Source organism: Misgurnus anguillicaudatus, chromosome 13 (genome assembly GCF_027580225.2).
Source record: "Misgurnus anguillicaudatus chromosome 13, ASM2758022v2, whole genome shotgun sequence".
Classification (NCBI taxonomy): domain Eukaryota; kingdom Metazoa; phylum Chordata; class Actinopteri; order Cypriniformes; family Cobitidae; genus Misgurnus; species Misgurnus anguillicaudatus.
The window spans coordinates 30,785,531-30,804,137 of record NC_073349.2 but is presented as its reverse complement, the minus strand read 5'-3'; the positions used below and the strand labels follow the sequence as shown (position 1 = coordinate 30,804,137).

At 37.4% G+C, this 18,607-nt stretch overlaps 1 protein-coding gene across 2 annotated transcripts in view; it reads left to right on the top strand.

The window, feature by feature from the left end:
- Positions 1-14,372, top strand: part of slc1a7b (solute carrier family 1 member 7b) — a 64,142-nt gene extending 49,770 nt beyond the window's left edge. For both annotated transcript variants that reach the window (XM_073875581.1, XM_055189335.2), the window contains exons 5-11: positions 1,584-1,818; positions 1,907-2,006; positions 2,116-2,349; positions 2,684-2,878; positions 8,184-8,318; positions 10,366-10,465; positions 14,046-14,372. In XM_073875581.1, the coding sequence (XP_073731682.1) occupies positions 1,584-1,818; positions 1,907-2,006; positions 2,116-2,349; positions 2,684-2,878; positions 8,184-8,318; positions 10,366-10,465; positions 14,046-14,309 (1,263 nt within the window). In that variant the 3' untranslated portion in view covers positions 14,310-14,372. The remainder of the gene's footprint in view (positions 1-1,583; positions 1,819-1,906; positions 2,007-2,115; positions 2,350-2,683; positions 2,879-8,183; positions 8,319-10,365; positions 10,466-14,045) is intronic.
- Positions 14,373-18,607: the final 4,235 nt, after the last annotated feature.

Below are 18,607 nucleotides of genomic sequence, written 5' to 3'. Positions count from 1 at the left end.
GAAAGGTAATTTAAGCAATTTTGAGCGTGGTATGGTTGTTGGTGCAAGACGGGCCGGTCTGAGTATTTCACAAACTGTTCAGTTACTGGAATTTTCACGCACAACCATTTCTAGGGTTTACAAAGAATGGTGTGAAAAGGGAAAACCATCCAGAATGCGGCAGTCCTGTGGGTGAAAATGCCTTGTTGATGCTAGAGGTCAGAATGGGCCGACTGATTCAAGCTGATAGAAGAGCAACTTTGACTGAAATAACCACTCGTTACAACCGAGGTATGCAGCAAAGCATTTGTGAAGCCACAACACGCACAACCTTGAGGCGGATGGGCTACAACAGCAGAAGACCCCACCGGGTACCACTCATCTCCACTATAAATATGAAAAAAGAGGCTACAATTTTCACAAGCTCACCAAAATTGGACAGTTGAAGACTGAAAAAATGTCACCTGGTCTGATGAGTCTCGATTCTGTTGAGACATTCAGATGGTAGAGTCAAAATTTGGCGTAAACAGAATGAGAACATGGATCCATCATGCCTTGTTACCACTGTGCAGGCTGCTGGTGGTGGTGGTGTTATGGTGTGGGGGATGTTTTCTTGGCACACTTTAGGGCCCTTAGTGCCAATTGGTCATCGTTTAAGTGCCATGGCCTACCTGAGCATTGTTTCCATCCCTTTATGACCACCATGTACTCATCCTCTGATGGCTAATTCCAGCAGGATAATGCACCATGTCACAAAGCTTGAATCATTCTTAAATTGGTTTCTTGAACATGACAATGAGTTCACTGTACTAAAATGGCCCCCACAGTCACCAGATCTCAACCCAATAGAGCATCTTTGGGATGTTGTGGCTTCGTGTCCTGGATGTGCATCCCACAAATCTCCATCAACTGCAAGATGCTATCCTGGGCCAACATTTCTAAAGAATGCTTTCAGCACCTTGTTGAATCAATGCCATGTAGAATTAAGGCAGTTCTGAAGGGGAAAGGGGGTCAAACACAGTATTAGTATGGTGTTCCTAATAATCCTTTAGGTGAGTGTATATTATTTGTTTGAAAATGTTACTGAGAGAAAAGTTTACTTTTATCTTATTCACCAAATGTGATGTCTATAACAACCATTTATTGTATTTATAAAATATCACAGCATTATGGGTTCTTGGAATGACTCATTTAAAATATGACAGCTAAATGGCTTATAAATTGCGACCAGGTCTGTGAAAACACAACTTATTCTGATGAACTGTTTTCTACATAAAATCATGCTACAACATTATTTTAAAATTCAACCTTCATATATTTAACTTTGACTGAGTAAGATCATGAGAATATGAGACTGGATAAAACTAAAGCACGACTAAAATATATTCCAGCTTCTGATATAACTTGTTAATAACCCGATATTATAATGCAAAATGTTATGCAGACTCCTCGCATGCACTTGATGTTGTGAATATAAAGGTCGGTGCCTCAGATGCAGATGTGACAGCAGTAGCATCACAACTGAGATCCGCTGAATGGACTGTGACCACACTGTGATCTCGCCGGTGTCTGACAGAATTTAAATGATCTTATCTTCTTTTCAGTATCGTACCAACAGTGTGCCAATAATGAAGACTCCAAAGACCACAGTAAGCCTGGGCCTGACAGAGACCACCACCCGCCGGGCTCTTATCTACGGGATTCAGGATGATAACGGTACGGACATCCAGAACTTTCAGCTGGATCTGACCCCGCCTCCCGACGTAGTGTTTCGAACTCTTCCCGGCACCAGTGAAGGAATGAACGTGCTGGGAATAGTTATTTTCTCTTCCACCATGGGTAACAATACGATTTCCATCTTATTTGCATTTATGCGGATATACTGATGCAATATCTCACTAAAGCATCCCATTTATTTTCCAACCAGGTATAATGTTGGGCAGAATGGGTCCTAATGGCAGTGCGCTGGTGAACTTTTGCCAAAGTTTGAATGAAGCTGTGTTGAAAATTGTGGCTATAGTAATCTGGTGAGGACCTACATGTATACGGGTGACTGTGGAAATTTTAACAAGGTTTCACCCAATGAAAATGTTTTATTCACTTCCTGCTCTTTGATGGATAAATTAACTTTCGTAGGTATTTTCCGTTCGGCATTGTGTTTCTGGTGGCCGGAAAGATTCTGGAGATGAGCGACCCGTCTGCGATGGGGAAGAAGTTGGGTTTTTATGCCGTCACCGTGGTGATGGGTCTCATACTACATGGCCTCTTCATTCTGCCCAGCATGTATTTCTTCATCACCAAAAAGAGTCCGATCGTGTACATCCGAGGAATCCTGCAGGCTTTGCTCATCTCCCTGGCCACATCCTCCAGGTATACCTGAAAATACTCAGGGAATTCTGCATTGTGTCAATTATAAACCAGCTTTAGTTTCCAGGTCATCTGACTTGGAAAAATCACAATAAATAATTCTTTTATCACTCATCCTGTTTGGTAGAAATCAAGTTATGTTGTGCAGATTTCCATGTCCTTATTATTTTGGATAAAAATATGGAAATCAAACCCGTTTAAATCACATCATCACATTTAAGTGCATTCAATCACTATGTGTATTGCTAACACAATGCATTGCCAATTGAGCTACACAAACACTGCGATCATACAGTAATCTCTGTGATCGATCACCTTTGTCATATTTTATTTTCAGTTCTGCCACACTGCCTATCACCTTCAAGTGCCTGCTGGAGAACAACCACATCGACCGGCGGATCATTCGCTTCGTTCTGCCGGTGGGTGCCACCATTAACATGGACGGTACTGCGCTCTACGAGGCCGTGGCCGCCATTTTCATCGCCCAGGTCAACAACTATGAGCTTGACTTTGGCCAGATCATCACCATCAGGTAGCAAAACATTTCAATGTGAAGAGATTTCAGTGTTGCAGTACGATAACACATATTTTATGAGGATAGCAATGATCTCATGACAAAGATGTTTTCAGTGTCACTAGCTGTTGCGCAAATTGACATTGCAAATAAAAAATACGACCAAACACATCAATTTAGCAAAAACTCTCATATATTGCAAAACAGATTTTATCCTGGCATGAGGTGGTTTTTCAGGCATTTCGGAAAAGGTGTATTTCGCAAAACTGCATTTCCATGTCACCTGATGTAAGTCAGTCAAATGTACTAAAATCAAATAAAATTTTGCACAAATCTGTAATGGAAGCGCAGCTATTATTTAATAAGGATCATCAGAGGACCTTAAACCACTGCAAGTAAATTCAAGTGGTGCTTCACTTTAAAGTGGTGTATAAATTAGAGCGTTTAAGCAAATACATACTTGAATATTAGCATTCATGCTAAATTTAATTTAGTCCATGTTAAGGATCCATTAAAATCATCCCTCCATAGATTAATATTGTGCTTGGATTGAACCACAAAGGGACATAAAAAGCACATCTTTTTGTCCATTGATGGATCTGACTATAGCAACATCTCACAAGCTTTATCCAAACAATTTTATTGAAAACAAAGAGAAATGCGATGCTCCATATTCTGTAAGCGTATATGGATTCTCTACTAAGGCTTTGTCCACACGAAGCCGGTGCATTCCCTATCCGATCATTTTTTTCCTAAAAAAATTATCCGCAAACACGAAACCACTGAAACCGACTGAAAACGGTGTAGTATATATGCCGGACCAGTATGGGGCGCTGTAATTCTGCCACAGATATACACTATACACGGAGAAGAAGACTTTGAGCATGAGCATAACCAACGTATGGTGTTGTCCATTATCGCTTGTTGGTCACCACAATTGCATAGAAGCAATAGATTTTGCTGTAATAAAGCTAGTAGGCTTTAGTAGCTTCTGTAGTATGAACACGATCACATAGTCCGCCGTTATTGTTGTTGCTGTTACGTGTGACGCTTCCGACACGTGATGTGATGACGTTTTCGCTTCACAAAATATACGGATTGGCTGTACACACGAAACCGCAAGGGTGTCGATTTCAGATTTATCCACTTTAGGACCCGGTTTCAAAAAATAGCGGTTTCACTCTCTCAAAACGCCGGATCCGTGTGGATGAAACGGCAATACGATAACAAATTTATACGTATACAGTGATATGCGTCTCCGTGTGGACAGCCCCTAATAGAGATGCGCGGATGGGCTATTATTTCATCCGCAACCGCATCACAAAACTCATCATCCGTCCGCCATCCATCCGCACCAACGTTTCTGACCAGTTTTCAAAACCGCACCCGCCCGCCATCCGCTGACTGGGCGATGCAAGGCGCTGCTGATGACAGCCGCGAGACTAGAAAGCCCTAGAATATAAGCAGTGAACTCAGGCTATGTTTACATTAATGCGTTTATCCTTTAAAACGCGTTACTTTTGCTACGTTTACTCCTTTCATCTACACTACATCACCGTTTTCGACCCTCATAAACAATTTTGTTCGTCAACGCTGCAGACCCTGTTTTAGTTTGAGAACTCAGACGTAGCTCTGAGTGTAAATGTAGATGGAGTCTTATGTCAACGAACAGCTGATGTTAACGTGACAGCGCATCATTTTCAAAGTAAAAATTATTTTATTCAGGTAAATGGAGGTTTGCAACGGAGTTTTTGACAAAAATAGTAAAAATCTACCAACCAGCTATTATACACGCTATATCGGATTGTTTTAACATGTATAATCATATTTAATGTCTATTTTATATTTATGTTTGAGTATTGTTGGGTTTGAATATTGTTGTAATGTGTTTATGTTTTGTTTAAATTTAGTTAGCTTATTACGAAAGATAGACTGTAATTTTAAACGCAGCTCACCACCGCGTCGAGTCGCGTCTCGGACAATTCGGCGGTATTGTACACTGGAAGTGCACATTAAATAGGGTGAGCGTAGTCAGATAGCGTCTACTTCAAAATGCAAAATATACGTTAGCAGCCAATGTTAATAGTTTATGATTTGGGACAAATATTATGTTATTTAATGTTAAACTATGTGAGTGGCGCTCTGTGGCACGACAAGGATTTCCTGAGTCGTGGCGTTTAATAAATATTTAAAAAATCTGATTTTTTTTTATAAACCAATACTTAAAGTGACATCCTTACGCAAAAACCAAATCTAATCCTAAACAAAGTGAAAATGGTTTGAAAATAGGAAAAGCAGTTGAGTAACCACTACGTGACAATGACACGTAAACAGAAATTTGTTATACAATCATAAAAAAACGCGGAAATTCGTGACAGTATCACGACAAACAATAAAAAAATTATGTTCCTATAGGTACATAATTTTGTGAGACTGGGTAGCAGGAATTAGACTATAGGCTATGTGTCCTCGCGAGGATGTTTTTCCATGCACAAATATTTTTCTGCACACCTACTCGCACATCTTTTGCTCACGTGTTGTTTATATGAGTGGCTTAGATTTGGCCTGAATAATTAAATTCAATTTTATTTATATAGCGCTTTTCACAATTGGTAATTATTTCAAAGCAGCTTTACATTAATAGGAGCAGGGGAAAACACAGAAAAATCGACAGACGATATAAGTAGCAAAATACAGCGGCTATGAATAAACTTTACAAGCAAGCGTATTAATAATGTAACGTATAGAAGAGGGTGCTAAGTCAAGCCAATGTCGGCTGACTCCCCGGGGTTGAAAAACCCCCTAGGCGAAAAACTTCCCAACTTTTTTAAGCCTAGGAGGAAAAAAGTCCTAGGAGGGAAAAACCCCTTGGGAGATATATATATATATATATATATATATATATATATATCGGCTAACCATTAAGTTAGGCCTGAGGGTGCTTACCACTAATTCTTAATACTGATCACACAACACATGATCTGACAGTGGAGTTCAGATAATGGATCTCTTATAATGATCTGGGGTCTCATTTATAAAACTGTGTGTAATATCCCTACTATAAGTTCAGTATAGGGAGAATCTAAGATTTAATCTGGATCTAAAGTATGATATGGAATTATGTGTGTTTGCCATCTATACTTATAATCGTTTATCTTGATATACGGGGCTTTCCTTGCTATTGATGCCTGGATAACACGCCAGCATCTCCTTTGATTAAAAATAATTGCTAGCTTGGTGGCTGTGATATACGTAAACCTACTAACATCCATCTTTATGATTTTTAAATGACTTATCGCAAGAGGAAAAGGTTACAGTTTAGTTGCATAACAAAATAGAAAAATAGAAGCAGCGTTATTATGCAAACTTTTTTTATTGACATTTTAGAAATGTTTGGACAAACCTGTCAACTAAATAATAAAAGCAATTCTTCAACTAAATAAACAATGAAGTGATAATATAATATAAAAAAAATATATATAATACAAACATTTTACAAAAATAACTTAATAAACATTTTTATTGATACATTTTGGTTTTAAAGCCCTGCCAGCATCTTAGATGCATTTTTATAATTATTTTGTAGCGTTGATGCATTCCTGTAGCCAAAAATACCTCTTTATTTCACCTACTGTGTACACATCCCCCTTACTCGCTAAAAAGCCTGTAAATTACTCTTCTGTGACGATAATGTCAAAGCCAGATGCTTTTGTTGAGAAGCTCTGACACAGGCGATGTGAAATGACCTTTCTTTTGTCATAAGCGACAGCATTTTCACTGCATAGTTTTTGAAACAGACTTCCTGTTAATGCTTTCAACTTCTGTCTGAGCAGGCAGCTCATTAGGTTTTATAGCACAGCTTGCACAATGGAATTAAACATTTTATACAAAAACAAAACAATATCACAATTTATGCATCTTGAATTTGTTGTCTAATTGCATTAATTGGCAGATAAACACACACACACACACACACGCACGCACGCACGCACTCAGAAACACTTGACATCAATGCTCAGGCTGTAAGCCACTGAATAAAGACGTGTGTTTACCATTACAATTACGGACAGATCACACATACCCGCAGGCATAGAAATGCATCAGTTTAGTCACATTACCTACTCAAGGTTCACCTACTCAAGGTTCAACTTTACTGTGATTTCATCTTGAGTTGGAAATTAAAGATGTGAATGTAAATACACAATGACGCAATAAAAGACTGTGAGCTCTCACAAGTCTTCTGGGTGCTATAAACACTATATATATATATATATATATATATATATATATATATATATATATATATATATATATATATATATATATATATATATATATATATCATATAAAATGTAACTATATCCTATATAAAAACTGTATATAGGTCACAATATGCCATTTTTTTTGCTTTATATTGAGTGTTCAGGCTGGATGGCTGGACTGATGTGTTCATTGAAATGAAATGACAGTATAGTGATGGAGCATGTGAACAGCTGATAACTGAGCAATAATCCTCTGGTTAGATGCCATGTGACGGAGTAAACCACCATCCGTCTGCACACCACCGATCCGCTTTAATCCATGTCACAGCATCTCCTAAAACTCTCTCGCCCCTCCTGTCTCTCTCACTAACCTCCACTTCTGTATCTGACCCTCCATTCATTCAATTGAATTGGTTTATAATGTGCACATATAGTAAACCTGAGCTTACATTTACAATGTGACAAATTAAGCTGCAACTAATATACTATTATATGCACTTATTCATTATTTGACTGCCTACTATATTACACAAACATAAAAAGATTTATTTTATATTTTAATATATCGGCTTGGTTTTAGGGTAAGTTTAAAGGTTTGTGCCTCTTTGTTCATGCTGGATGTTGAAATCATTCATGACTCTGTGAGTTACAGACCTGAGAAAAGCACAACATCTATAGCAGTTGTGATGTGCATGCACAAAGATAACACACGCACGCACGTACATGAGTTCAAGGAAAGAGATTCGGTATAATGAGTATACTGTTGTAATGATGTGTTGAGTGACAGGTGAAATGATCCATCATGTATGTGTTTAAACACCTGTAAATGGCCCGTTCTGATCTGGATACAGCTCATGGTCTCTCGACTTTTGGCTATTAGCATAAAATGTGCTACAGTTTGCATCTCATTTATGCAAGAATACATACCCAAAGGAATCCAAAGACTCATCTTAAGAACTTACTGTATAATGATGTATAATGCATTTCACTTTTTGTTGAGCACTTAAATGAAGAAAAATGTTTTCTTTGCAGTTTAATGATGTGTTTACCTTGTCTTTTAGTATTACAGCAACGGCAGCGAGCATCGGTGCCGCCGGTATCCCACAGGCTGGCCTGGTCACTATGGTAATAGTGTTGACATCCGTAGGCCTGCCCACTGATGACATCACTCTCATTATAGCTGTTGATTGGGCCCTGTGAGTACGGACGTATATAAGATGTTTATTCATACCACCCGTGTCTCGCTTCAAAATTCAATGTTCAGGTTAAAGCTCAGACAAAATGCATCTCTTTAATGAACGTAATTCAGATGACAACCTGAGAAACAAAAGCGTTCCTGTAGCTTAATTGGTGGAGCATTGTGTTTGCAATGCAATTGTGGGTTTAATATCCTGGCTGGAAGCACACTTTAGTTTAGTTTAGTTTTAAATAAACCGTTTTTAAAGCAGTTTTAAACAATGAAACAGAAGTAGCAGATCTTAAATGAAGAGGAAGATTGTTCCACAGCTTTGGAGCTGCCGTAACAAAAGCACGATCGCTCTTAGTTTTAAAATGTGAACCACGTACCAAGAGAAGGAATTGATTTGAAGACCGAAAAGATCTAGGGAAAGGGTACGGAGTGAGGAGGTCACAAATATATTGAGCACAACCATGTAAAGCTTGAAAAACATACAGTAACTTAACCGGGAGCCAGTGTGATGAAGCAAGTACTGAGGTAATGTGTTCACGTTTTCTGGTACCAGTCAGTAATCTAGCTGCCGCATTTTGAACCAATTGTAAACGGTCAAGAGATGATTTTGGCAAGCTAAAATAAAAAGAGTTACAATAATCCAATCTCAAAGTTATAAAAGCATGACTTATAGTTTGAAGGTCCTTCATAAAAGCATCTTCTTGATTTTAGCAATTGATCTTAATTGGAAAAAGCTGTTTTTCACAACAGTGCTAATCTGTTTATCAAAGGACAACATAGGATCAAAGACAACACCAAGGTTTTTAATATGATCACGTACATTTGCAAACAGAGGGACAAGCTGCTTTATCAGACCAGAAGACACAGCTGTTGGACCAAAAACGATTATTTCAGTTTTTCCATTGTTTAACTGTAAAAAATACAGATCCAGTCAGCACTTAATGTCCTGAAGACATGCAAGCAGAGTGGACATAGAGCAGTTATTGTTTTTAACATGAAGATAGAATTGAGTATCGTCAGCGTAGAGATGATGTGATAAATTACGTTTCTGAAAGATATAACCAAGTGAAAGCATATATAATGAGAAAAGCAAAGGACCCAAGATAGAGCCCTGGGGAACACCATAGGAGATTTGAGCCCTAGATGAAAAATAATTTCCCAAATTTACAGAAAAATATCTGTCCTTTAGATAGGAAGCAAACCAGTTCAGCACAGATCCCTGAAAACCAGCTACTTGGTAAAGTCTTTGTAGAAGGATATCACAATCTATTGTGTCAAATGCTGCACTTAGATCGAGCATGATTAAAATACAACAAGAGGCAGAGTCAAGTGACAATAAAATATTATTGGTAACCTTCAATAGGGCAGTCTCTACTGTGAGCTTCTCTAAACCCACACTGAAATGTGTCAAAAATGTTACAAGTATTTAGGTAAGAGGGACCTGCGAATACACAACTTTTTCCAAAACCTTTGAGATGAAGAATAGTTTTGATATAGGTCTGTAATTATCCAGCACATACTGATCGAGATCGAGAAATGTTTTTAGACGGTGGGAGTAAACCCACAATGCCACAGAGAGAAGATGCAAACTCCACACAGAAAAGTCTCCTGATCAAAGTCTTTGTCTGACTCACCCCAAGCTTGAACCAGAGACCTTTTTGATGTGAGGCAATAGTGATGCCCACTAACCCACTGTGCCACACACAGCTCTCAATCATAACAACATAAATAAAGCCAGCAAACATTAAAACAATATTTTTTTTAATAAATATTAACCAAAGAAGTAAACATGTTGCAGTGCATGCTGGGAACTTTCCATTGTTTTTTTTTTATTGTTTGTTCAGATTACTTATTTTGGCAATTTGGACACACACAGTCCAGTCAACAAAATAATATTTGTTAGCAGGATGATTATGCAAAAAATCAACAACAACATTTTTTTACACTGTCCGTGTAAATGTAAAACCAGCAGGCAGACTGAATGAATGAGTTACGGGTTTGGAGAAATGCTGTTTGTTGAATTGAACATCATGTCTGGTTTTCTCCTCTCACAGGGACAGATTTCGCACTATGGTGAATGTGATGGGAGACGCGCTGGCTACAGGAATCATGGCTCATATCTGCAGAAAAGATTTCATTAAAGAAGGAGATGGGGTGAGTTTACTGTCAGTTTCTTGGGTAAACAAATCATTTTTTCAGTAAATATCTCAAAATCCCTATAGATATCATGAAAATCTGACTTTTTTAAGTGCTTGATTGGGTCACCACCCAGTGCTTCTATTAAACTAGAAAATGTGAAAAAGATCAACCCAGTAACTTAGTTTTGGTAAACCATTCTCTGCAAGCATGTGAAATTTGGTTCCCATTGTATGTCAGAAGGGGATAATACCGCCCCTTAATCTGCACTATCCAACCACGGCACTGCCATTTAGTACAGAGATCAACTCATTTGCATTTTAAAGGACACACCCACACATTTTTGCTCACACCTAAAGTACAAAGTGGCAATTTTAACATGTTATAATAAATAATCTATATGATATTTTGAGCTAAAACTTCACATATGTACTCTGGGACACCAAAGAATTATTTGCTTCTTAAAAAAGTGAAATGTCCTCTTTAAGTCTTCTGAACAATGATTAAAATTAAGTCAATTTATACTTTAAAAAACTGGTAAAAAAGAAAACAAATTGAAAAAATTTACTTTTTAAGTTTTACCTCTTTATTAAGAACTTAATTTAAGTTTATTTTTCACACCATTTGCAGATTATTTTCATAAAGGCCTTTGTATAAAGAGCTGCAAAACCCTCAGACTCTTAGGTTCAATAACTTCAATTTAATGGCAACGAAAAGGTTATTAGTCATTAATTGAAATGCCTTATTATTATGCAAATGTTACTATAGTCATTTTATTGGTATTTAGCAAAATTGACTGTCTTTTGTTTGAAAAAATTTTCGCTGCAAGTTTTTAAAACCTCCACTTCTAATAAAATCCACTTCTTTGGATAAGACATACGTTAGTAAACACTTACAAAAATGAAAGTCAGAATGTTATGGGGGCTCTAGGGGGCGCTGTGATTCATGTCACTGCCACATTTGGGTTGTATTCAGGTCCAAGTACTTACAAGGGACACAAGTTTAAATGTGATCCACCGTCGTTTCACGCACCGTCGTTTCACGCACCGTCGTTTCACGCACCGTCGTTCATCCAATTCATCTTCTTTGCACTTAGAGGACTTTGCTGAAAAATCCACCATGGCATTTAGCGTATTTTGCCAGCAAACTGGTATTTCTGAATGGCCTGAGGCCGGTGAATGTATAACACATGCCGAGATCATTCGGTTAATATCATTATTGAAGGTGGGGTTTTTATACATTACTAATAATCAAAAGAGATTAAATCTTAATTTGATAATATAAAATCTTAACTGCATGGTCACGGTTCTCTTTCCAATTTTTTTTACATAAATGTTATGGGATTTTCTGCATCTATGGTTTAAAAGTGTTTTGAATCTTTGAATTGAACTTTGAATCTGAGTCATTTCACCATTGAGTAATAAATCTGATATTTTAACATGATTCACATGTTTCTAAATGAAACGGGAAGACAAATTTAATCGCAATGTTTATTTTATGACGAATATAAATGTGTGAAGCAATCAGTGTGTATAAGATCTCTCAAGGATGCTTGTTTATATAATCCAGGAGAAATTTACTGAATTTGTGACCTTGATGAAAGGCGTGGGCTTACAGAAATACAGCGAATACTGTAGATGGATATTTCACTTTATGACAAACATTCATAGGATTCGTACATTTGCTGTAACCTGTGCTCTGTTCCTGCACAGGGGTTTATATCACAATATATTAATGCAATGCTTTGGACTTTAACCGTCCCATTTTACTTGTACATTTATCAGACGTTTTTATCCAACACAACTTACAAAAGCGAGAAAAACAACAGGGTTTCATCTTACAGAGGCAATCATTTGAGTAAAATGTAACTTTCAGTACTTTTGCCTCATATTCATCTTACAAGATTCTTGCCTCCACAGCAAACAGAGCAATTTTGTCTTTACCAATACTTATGGAGGGCACAATATATCTAAATATAGTTCCTTTCAAATATTCACAGAAATATGCATAGTAATTCAATCATTCGTCATTTACTGGAGAGTTTGACATAAAAAGGCTTTGATTAAATTATAGAGTCAAATGACTGCACTGTGGTCAATTATGCACACAATAAAACACACTTGGCATATAGGAAAGTGTTAAAAATAATACTGAAAGTTCAGTATATGAACTTTCTAGGAGAAATAATCGTTTATAATGTGCAACTTTTGCAAAGTTTTTTTATGGTACACTTAGCAATAAAGTTAAAATATATTGTTCATACACTCACTTAAAGGATTATTAGGAACACCATACTAATACTGTGTTTGAACCCCTTTCGCCTTCAGAACTGCCTTAATTCAAGTTCAAGAAATTTGAAATTATTCGAGGTTTGTGACATAGTGCAGCATTATCCTGCTGGAAGTAGCCATCAGAGGAGGATACATGGTGGTCATAAAGGGATGGACATGGTCAGAAACAATGCTCAGGTCGGCTGTGGCACTTAAACGATGCCTAATTGGCACTAAGGGGCCTAAAATGTGCCAAAAAAAGACATCCCCCACACCATTACACCATTGCATTAATGAGAAATTGAACAGGCGTTCCTAATAATTCTTTAGGTGAGTGTATACTTCATATATTGAAGCATGAAGTTAAAGGGCACATATTATGCCCGTTTATACAAGATGTGATATAAGTCTCAGGTGTGCCCAGAATGTGTCTGTGAAGTTTCAGTGTAAAATACCCCACAGATCATGTATTATATCATGTCCAAAATGATTTGGTGGAATCAAAAACGCATGTTTTAATGTGCTGTACCTTTAAATGCAAATTAGTTACAGCTCCTCACTTCCTTACAAACAGACAGTGACATTTCATGTCAAATAGATCTGATTTATACAGTCTGAGACAATAGTATCTAGTGGACAAAGTACAACTTGCAGAGGGTGGAAAATATGGTAATGCAGGACTGTAAGTGGGCGGGGCTTTATCAGTGTGACCTCACATTGATAAGATAATCAAAACGGCATGTCTAATGAGACTGCTTTGGTTTAATGGGGATTTAAAAACAAGGAGCGGGTAGATTTTTTTCCATTATATGGTGATTGTGTTCACACACTGCCAACACACTTTTATGTCCAAACAAGTGGATTAAACAGAGTCAGTTAAACCTACTATTTTAAGTTTTGACTTGTGACAAGTTGACATAACTTATAAAAACAAGTTGCAATTGTTTAACTTCATTTGTCAAGTTGAAGTAAAATAATAATATACTGTTTGTTGTTTTGATATCAGTTTTTATAGTGTAGACTATTAGTCAGCAGTTAGATACTAAACTGTTGTTTTTAATTAAATGCATTTAATCTTGCAATGCTTTATTTATTCATGAAAGAGTTTATTTAATTTAATTTGTTAACGTTTTGATTCCAATCAAAAGCTGTTATTCCTCTTGGAGTTGTTTGGTTTCAATCAAAACTTTTACTGATGAAATATTTGTAAAGCCTATGGAGAAAACCAAAGGGGGGAAATCAAAGCCTCTATAAAAATCAATGTTGTGCTCGGTCGGGTGATGCAATATAAAGATTCAGTTTTCTCATTGCTTTCAATATGTGCACAGGTCCCGCTCATCTGTGAAACAAAGCCCATGAATAACCAGAGTCTGCCCAACTGTCAGCAGAATAATGGAAGTTTCCAACCTCCACCAGCAGGGGGCAAACCTGAGCACATCCCACCTGACGTAGCTCGTCTCATGCAGCTGGAAGAGGGCGTTCGCCCCCCACCCCCAGAACGGAGAAAACCACCGGTGCCCCCTCGCCACCTGAAACATAGAGACAAGGACCATTGTGCTATTGATATGAACGGTCTGGAGACTAATGTATAGCAACTGAAAGAGACAGACTGTGACTGACGTTGTGTGAACGTTAAGACCACAAGATGCAAAGAAGCATCAACTTACTTTAGATTTGTAAATTATTTCTGATTTTTGGGTAACCAGATTAACATGGTATAAGCCTGCACATATGGCCCAGTGCCCCAGTTATACCATTGTTGGCAGCACATCTCAGTCCATCCTTCTGTGCATTAGATAATGAGATAAAAACCAGGCCGAACAACAAACCGGTCTGTTTCTTTGGGATTTACATAGAGCTGTCAGATGGCAATATATTTCCATGGCCTTGAGAGCAAAGCTTTTCCTGTAATGTCACAAACATCGAGAAACTCATATGTATTTTGGGATTGAATTTGCAGTTGTAAATAGACAATAAGCTATATGTGCTGTTTATTTATATTCAAGTTTTTTTTATCATTTTATATCTGATATTTCATTCCTGTCTTTTTAAGCAGATCATGTAAAAACATGTCAGGCGTATTGGTTATTTTCTGCTCTCTGCGCTTGACCAGGTGTGATGTGAATTACCGTTCATGTTTTTCTGTGACATCATAAGCATTGGGATCTGTTGATCTTGTTGTCAAACATCATCACAAATCTGGGTCAGTTCTGATGTTAGTGTACAACAATGATTTCTATAGCTACTAGAAATGCACCGATATATTGGACCATAAGTGGTATCGTTAAATAAAAGCAAATTTTCACACTCTTGGCTATCCGTTAATAGTTTAAAAACCGATAGTTTTGGCCGATATAAAAGAGAACAGGAAAATGTAAAGAAACATGACTAGTTTAATGCTCAATATTAATGATCATTATAAGAATGAATAATAATCAGAAAATGTAATCTTCAGAATTTACTTAATGCAAGTTAATATAACCACCAAACTATCGGCATCGTTATTGGCAGTTATCATTTTGAATAATCGGCTAAAAGTATCGGTTGAAACATTTTATATCCGTGCATCTCTAATAACTACAGTACACCAATAAACACCGAAAAAACTATTTGGGGGGGGGGGGTTAATGGTATTTCATGCATTCTGACTTAAGACTTGTAACCCTCATGCTAAACAAATGCAAAGTGCAAAAAGCAATGTGTGACAGAGTATTTCTGAGCCAAACTCACGCTTACTCTTTTCTACAAGTTTCAGAGAGTTTTTTTTAAACATGGGTACCCATTACATATCATTGACCCCATATTCCTTATATCGGCACTTCCCCTAAAAGCATGCCTACACCTCAATCACAATGAGAGAGAACGAGGATGCTCATTAGCATTTTTCTTTTGAGTAGAAGTCAATCAGTTATATCAAGACTCAACAACTAGGGGTGTCAAGATTCTCCAAATCCTCGGCTCGACCACATTCTCGATTCCAAGGTCACGACTCGATTATTGATTTTTACCTTTTTTTAAGCACAAAAAATGGTATGCCAGTTTTAGACTAGACTTTTATGAAATATAATATCCTTGAACCCGGAGATGACCTGCCATGTTAGTTGTGCTGCCAGTGGAAAAAAATACGGTACATGCACATACTTGATAAAATGAAACTTCCTGTCAGATGAACATTCCTGTCAGTACTTTGCACCCTTGTCATTTAAATGCGAGCGGGAGTAATGACGAGTTCATATGGACGCAAACTAATATTATGTATTACACCGTGTGTTCGCACCAGAAGTCAGAAAAGACGTAAAACATTGTGTTCAGTGCCTCAGATCAGGTAAATGACTGGAGAGAAGGCGGTCTAATGTGGATGTTCGAACACATTCCTACAAACACTACAAAACCTTTGCAAGCTGACCGGACATGACATGTGGGCGTGGCAGCATCGCCGATTCCATTTGTTAATTCGAAGTTTGAAATTGTGACTTAATTTCGATCGATTGTGATTTAAAATAATCAAAATCATGACACCCTTATCACCAATGGCACGAAAGAAAAAGAAGTGTGTTTCTGGATGTAAGGAGAAGAAAGCCTTGTTCAGCTATGTCAGCATTATAGAAACAATGGATATAAGTTTGTTTAGTAGCAGTGGAGTTGTGAATGTGAGCTTGTTAACGCTGGATTTTGTTGAAATGGGGCGGTGCCAAACGGATCATGAGTCGCAGGCGGTACGTAAAACTGCATCAAGTGTCTGTGTTTGTTGGCAATTGGAACGTAAGTATCAGTGGCGGCCAGTGTCTTCTTTTTTTGAAGCGCACAATACGAAGTTTGTCACAACATGTATGGAGCTGGTCATGTGTGTGGTTCGTCATTTTGGGATATGTGTTCTGCACTTTGAGAGATCGTGTGTGCATCACGTGTCATCAGTGCCTGCTGCCTTGAACTTGAACTTGAAAGGAGACGCTCGCGTGTGCCAGATACTCGCACAATCTCATGCGTAATCAGAGTTTACTGTTAAAGGAGTGTCTTGCATGTATTTAGCACACAGGATCTCTCCACACGCATGACACGTGTTTTGGAGGGAGGAACCACACACGTGACAATCCGAACACTTATTTTGAATTAGCGCATACTCGGAAGAGCAGTCACGAGCCCCCACTGGTAAGTATACTGTAAATGACACGAGCATGTAGTGAATCAGAGATAGTGGGATAATGGTTTATGTGTGTTGCTTGCTCGTGACTCACTCCTCCCGCGGTACGCCTCAAGGGGTTGTGTTTTTCCAGAAACAATCGCTATAGAGCTGATCTTTCTTTTATAAATCTGATAAAACTAAATGATCTTCAGAGATATAAAGGATGTAATACTACTCAATAGGTAACATGAGAGATGAGCAGAAACAGTGTGTGTTATGTGTGCTTTAAGGTAAGAGGTGCTGATCTGGGAAAAGGGTTTGTTGTATCTTCAAATAAAAGTAAACCAAACACAAGGAATCTACTTTTATAGATTAAAAGAATAACCTTTCGTATCATATGATTACTTTTCTACAGTATATGATTTTATAAGTATGCACTGACTAAGAAAGTCTGTAATATAAGTCTCATAATCTAATGATGAGATGAAAAGCATCAAAGTTACATTTCGCTCACTGATTTTGGCATGAGCTTACTCAGTCAGTCAATACTAAAGATATCAAGGTTATATTTTCACAGAATGTTCTTGACATTATATATAATTTTATGTAAAACAGCTCATGATCAGCTTGTGTATATGGAGTAAAGATAAATTCACTGCAGTGAATTCAAAGTACTGAACTGAATCTGGCTTATGAGCAGTCTGAGTCTGTTGTCACCTCTCACGGCCATATGTTTATATACTCTCAAACATGTTGGGTTAAAAAGGGACAAACACAACCCACCTACTGGCTTGTTTTTAAACACAAAATATTGTGTTGTTTTAACCCATTGGTTGAGTCAAATATAAACATGTTCTGGGTTAATTTATTCCTATGGGTTGGGTTCGTCCCTTTCGACCCAAAGCTGAGTTGAAAATAACCCCGTGTTTTGCTGTCTTCTCTTGTGATGAACTCTATTTGCCAAATTTATACGAAAATCCACCTCTGCCACTAATGCATGTGTGAGGAATACTCAATAGTCAAACGCTGACAGGGTTTGTCGGCATGAAAGAGAAATATTTGTAGATATGAGTGGTTGTTTCTTCAGACAGCTTTGGCACTTCTGTTTCATATGGAAATGTATTTGACTGCAGTCTCAGTGGAAACCTTTAAGTGTCAAAAAAGGATTTTGTGAAGTTGTTCTTGCACAGAAAAGCTTTTTTATTTTTCATTCTGATTGATTTATTTGGTAGCCCTACAAAGCAAATGTTACGTTTCTTTGGTGTACAAAAGCTGAATGCTGTTTTTATTGTATTTACTGTAGATGCATGTATTGAATTAAATTTATATTCTTTGGGAAAATCTCATGAGAGAACTTATCTGGGTTATTATAATACAGTAAAAAAATAATAGGAAAGCAATGCATAGAGTGATTTAAACATGTAACTAAGATTGATAATTTCTTAGTTTAAGATGCAGTCAGATGTGAACAGTAAACATGGTTACATGATGTTTTTTATATCCCATATCCTCAGTAATAGATTGTATGAAGACAGCATGTATCTGAACATCTCGTCGTTCATTCTTTGATGTCAGAGTGACTCATTGTTGCCATGACATCAGTGCACAGTTATTGATGACCTCACGATTATGTTATTGCAATGTTTTTCTTAATTTCTTCATATATGATTCAATCACGATCAGAAAGAGGAAAAAAACTTGCTACTTAATAAATGTACTGCAGTGTACATTCCACACTACCAACCATTATTCTTAATGCAGGCTTTG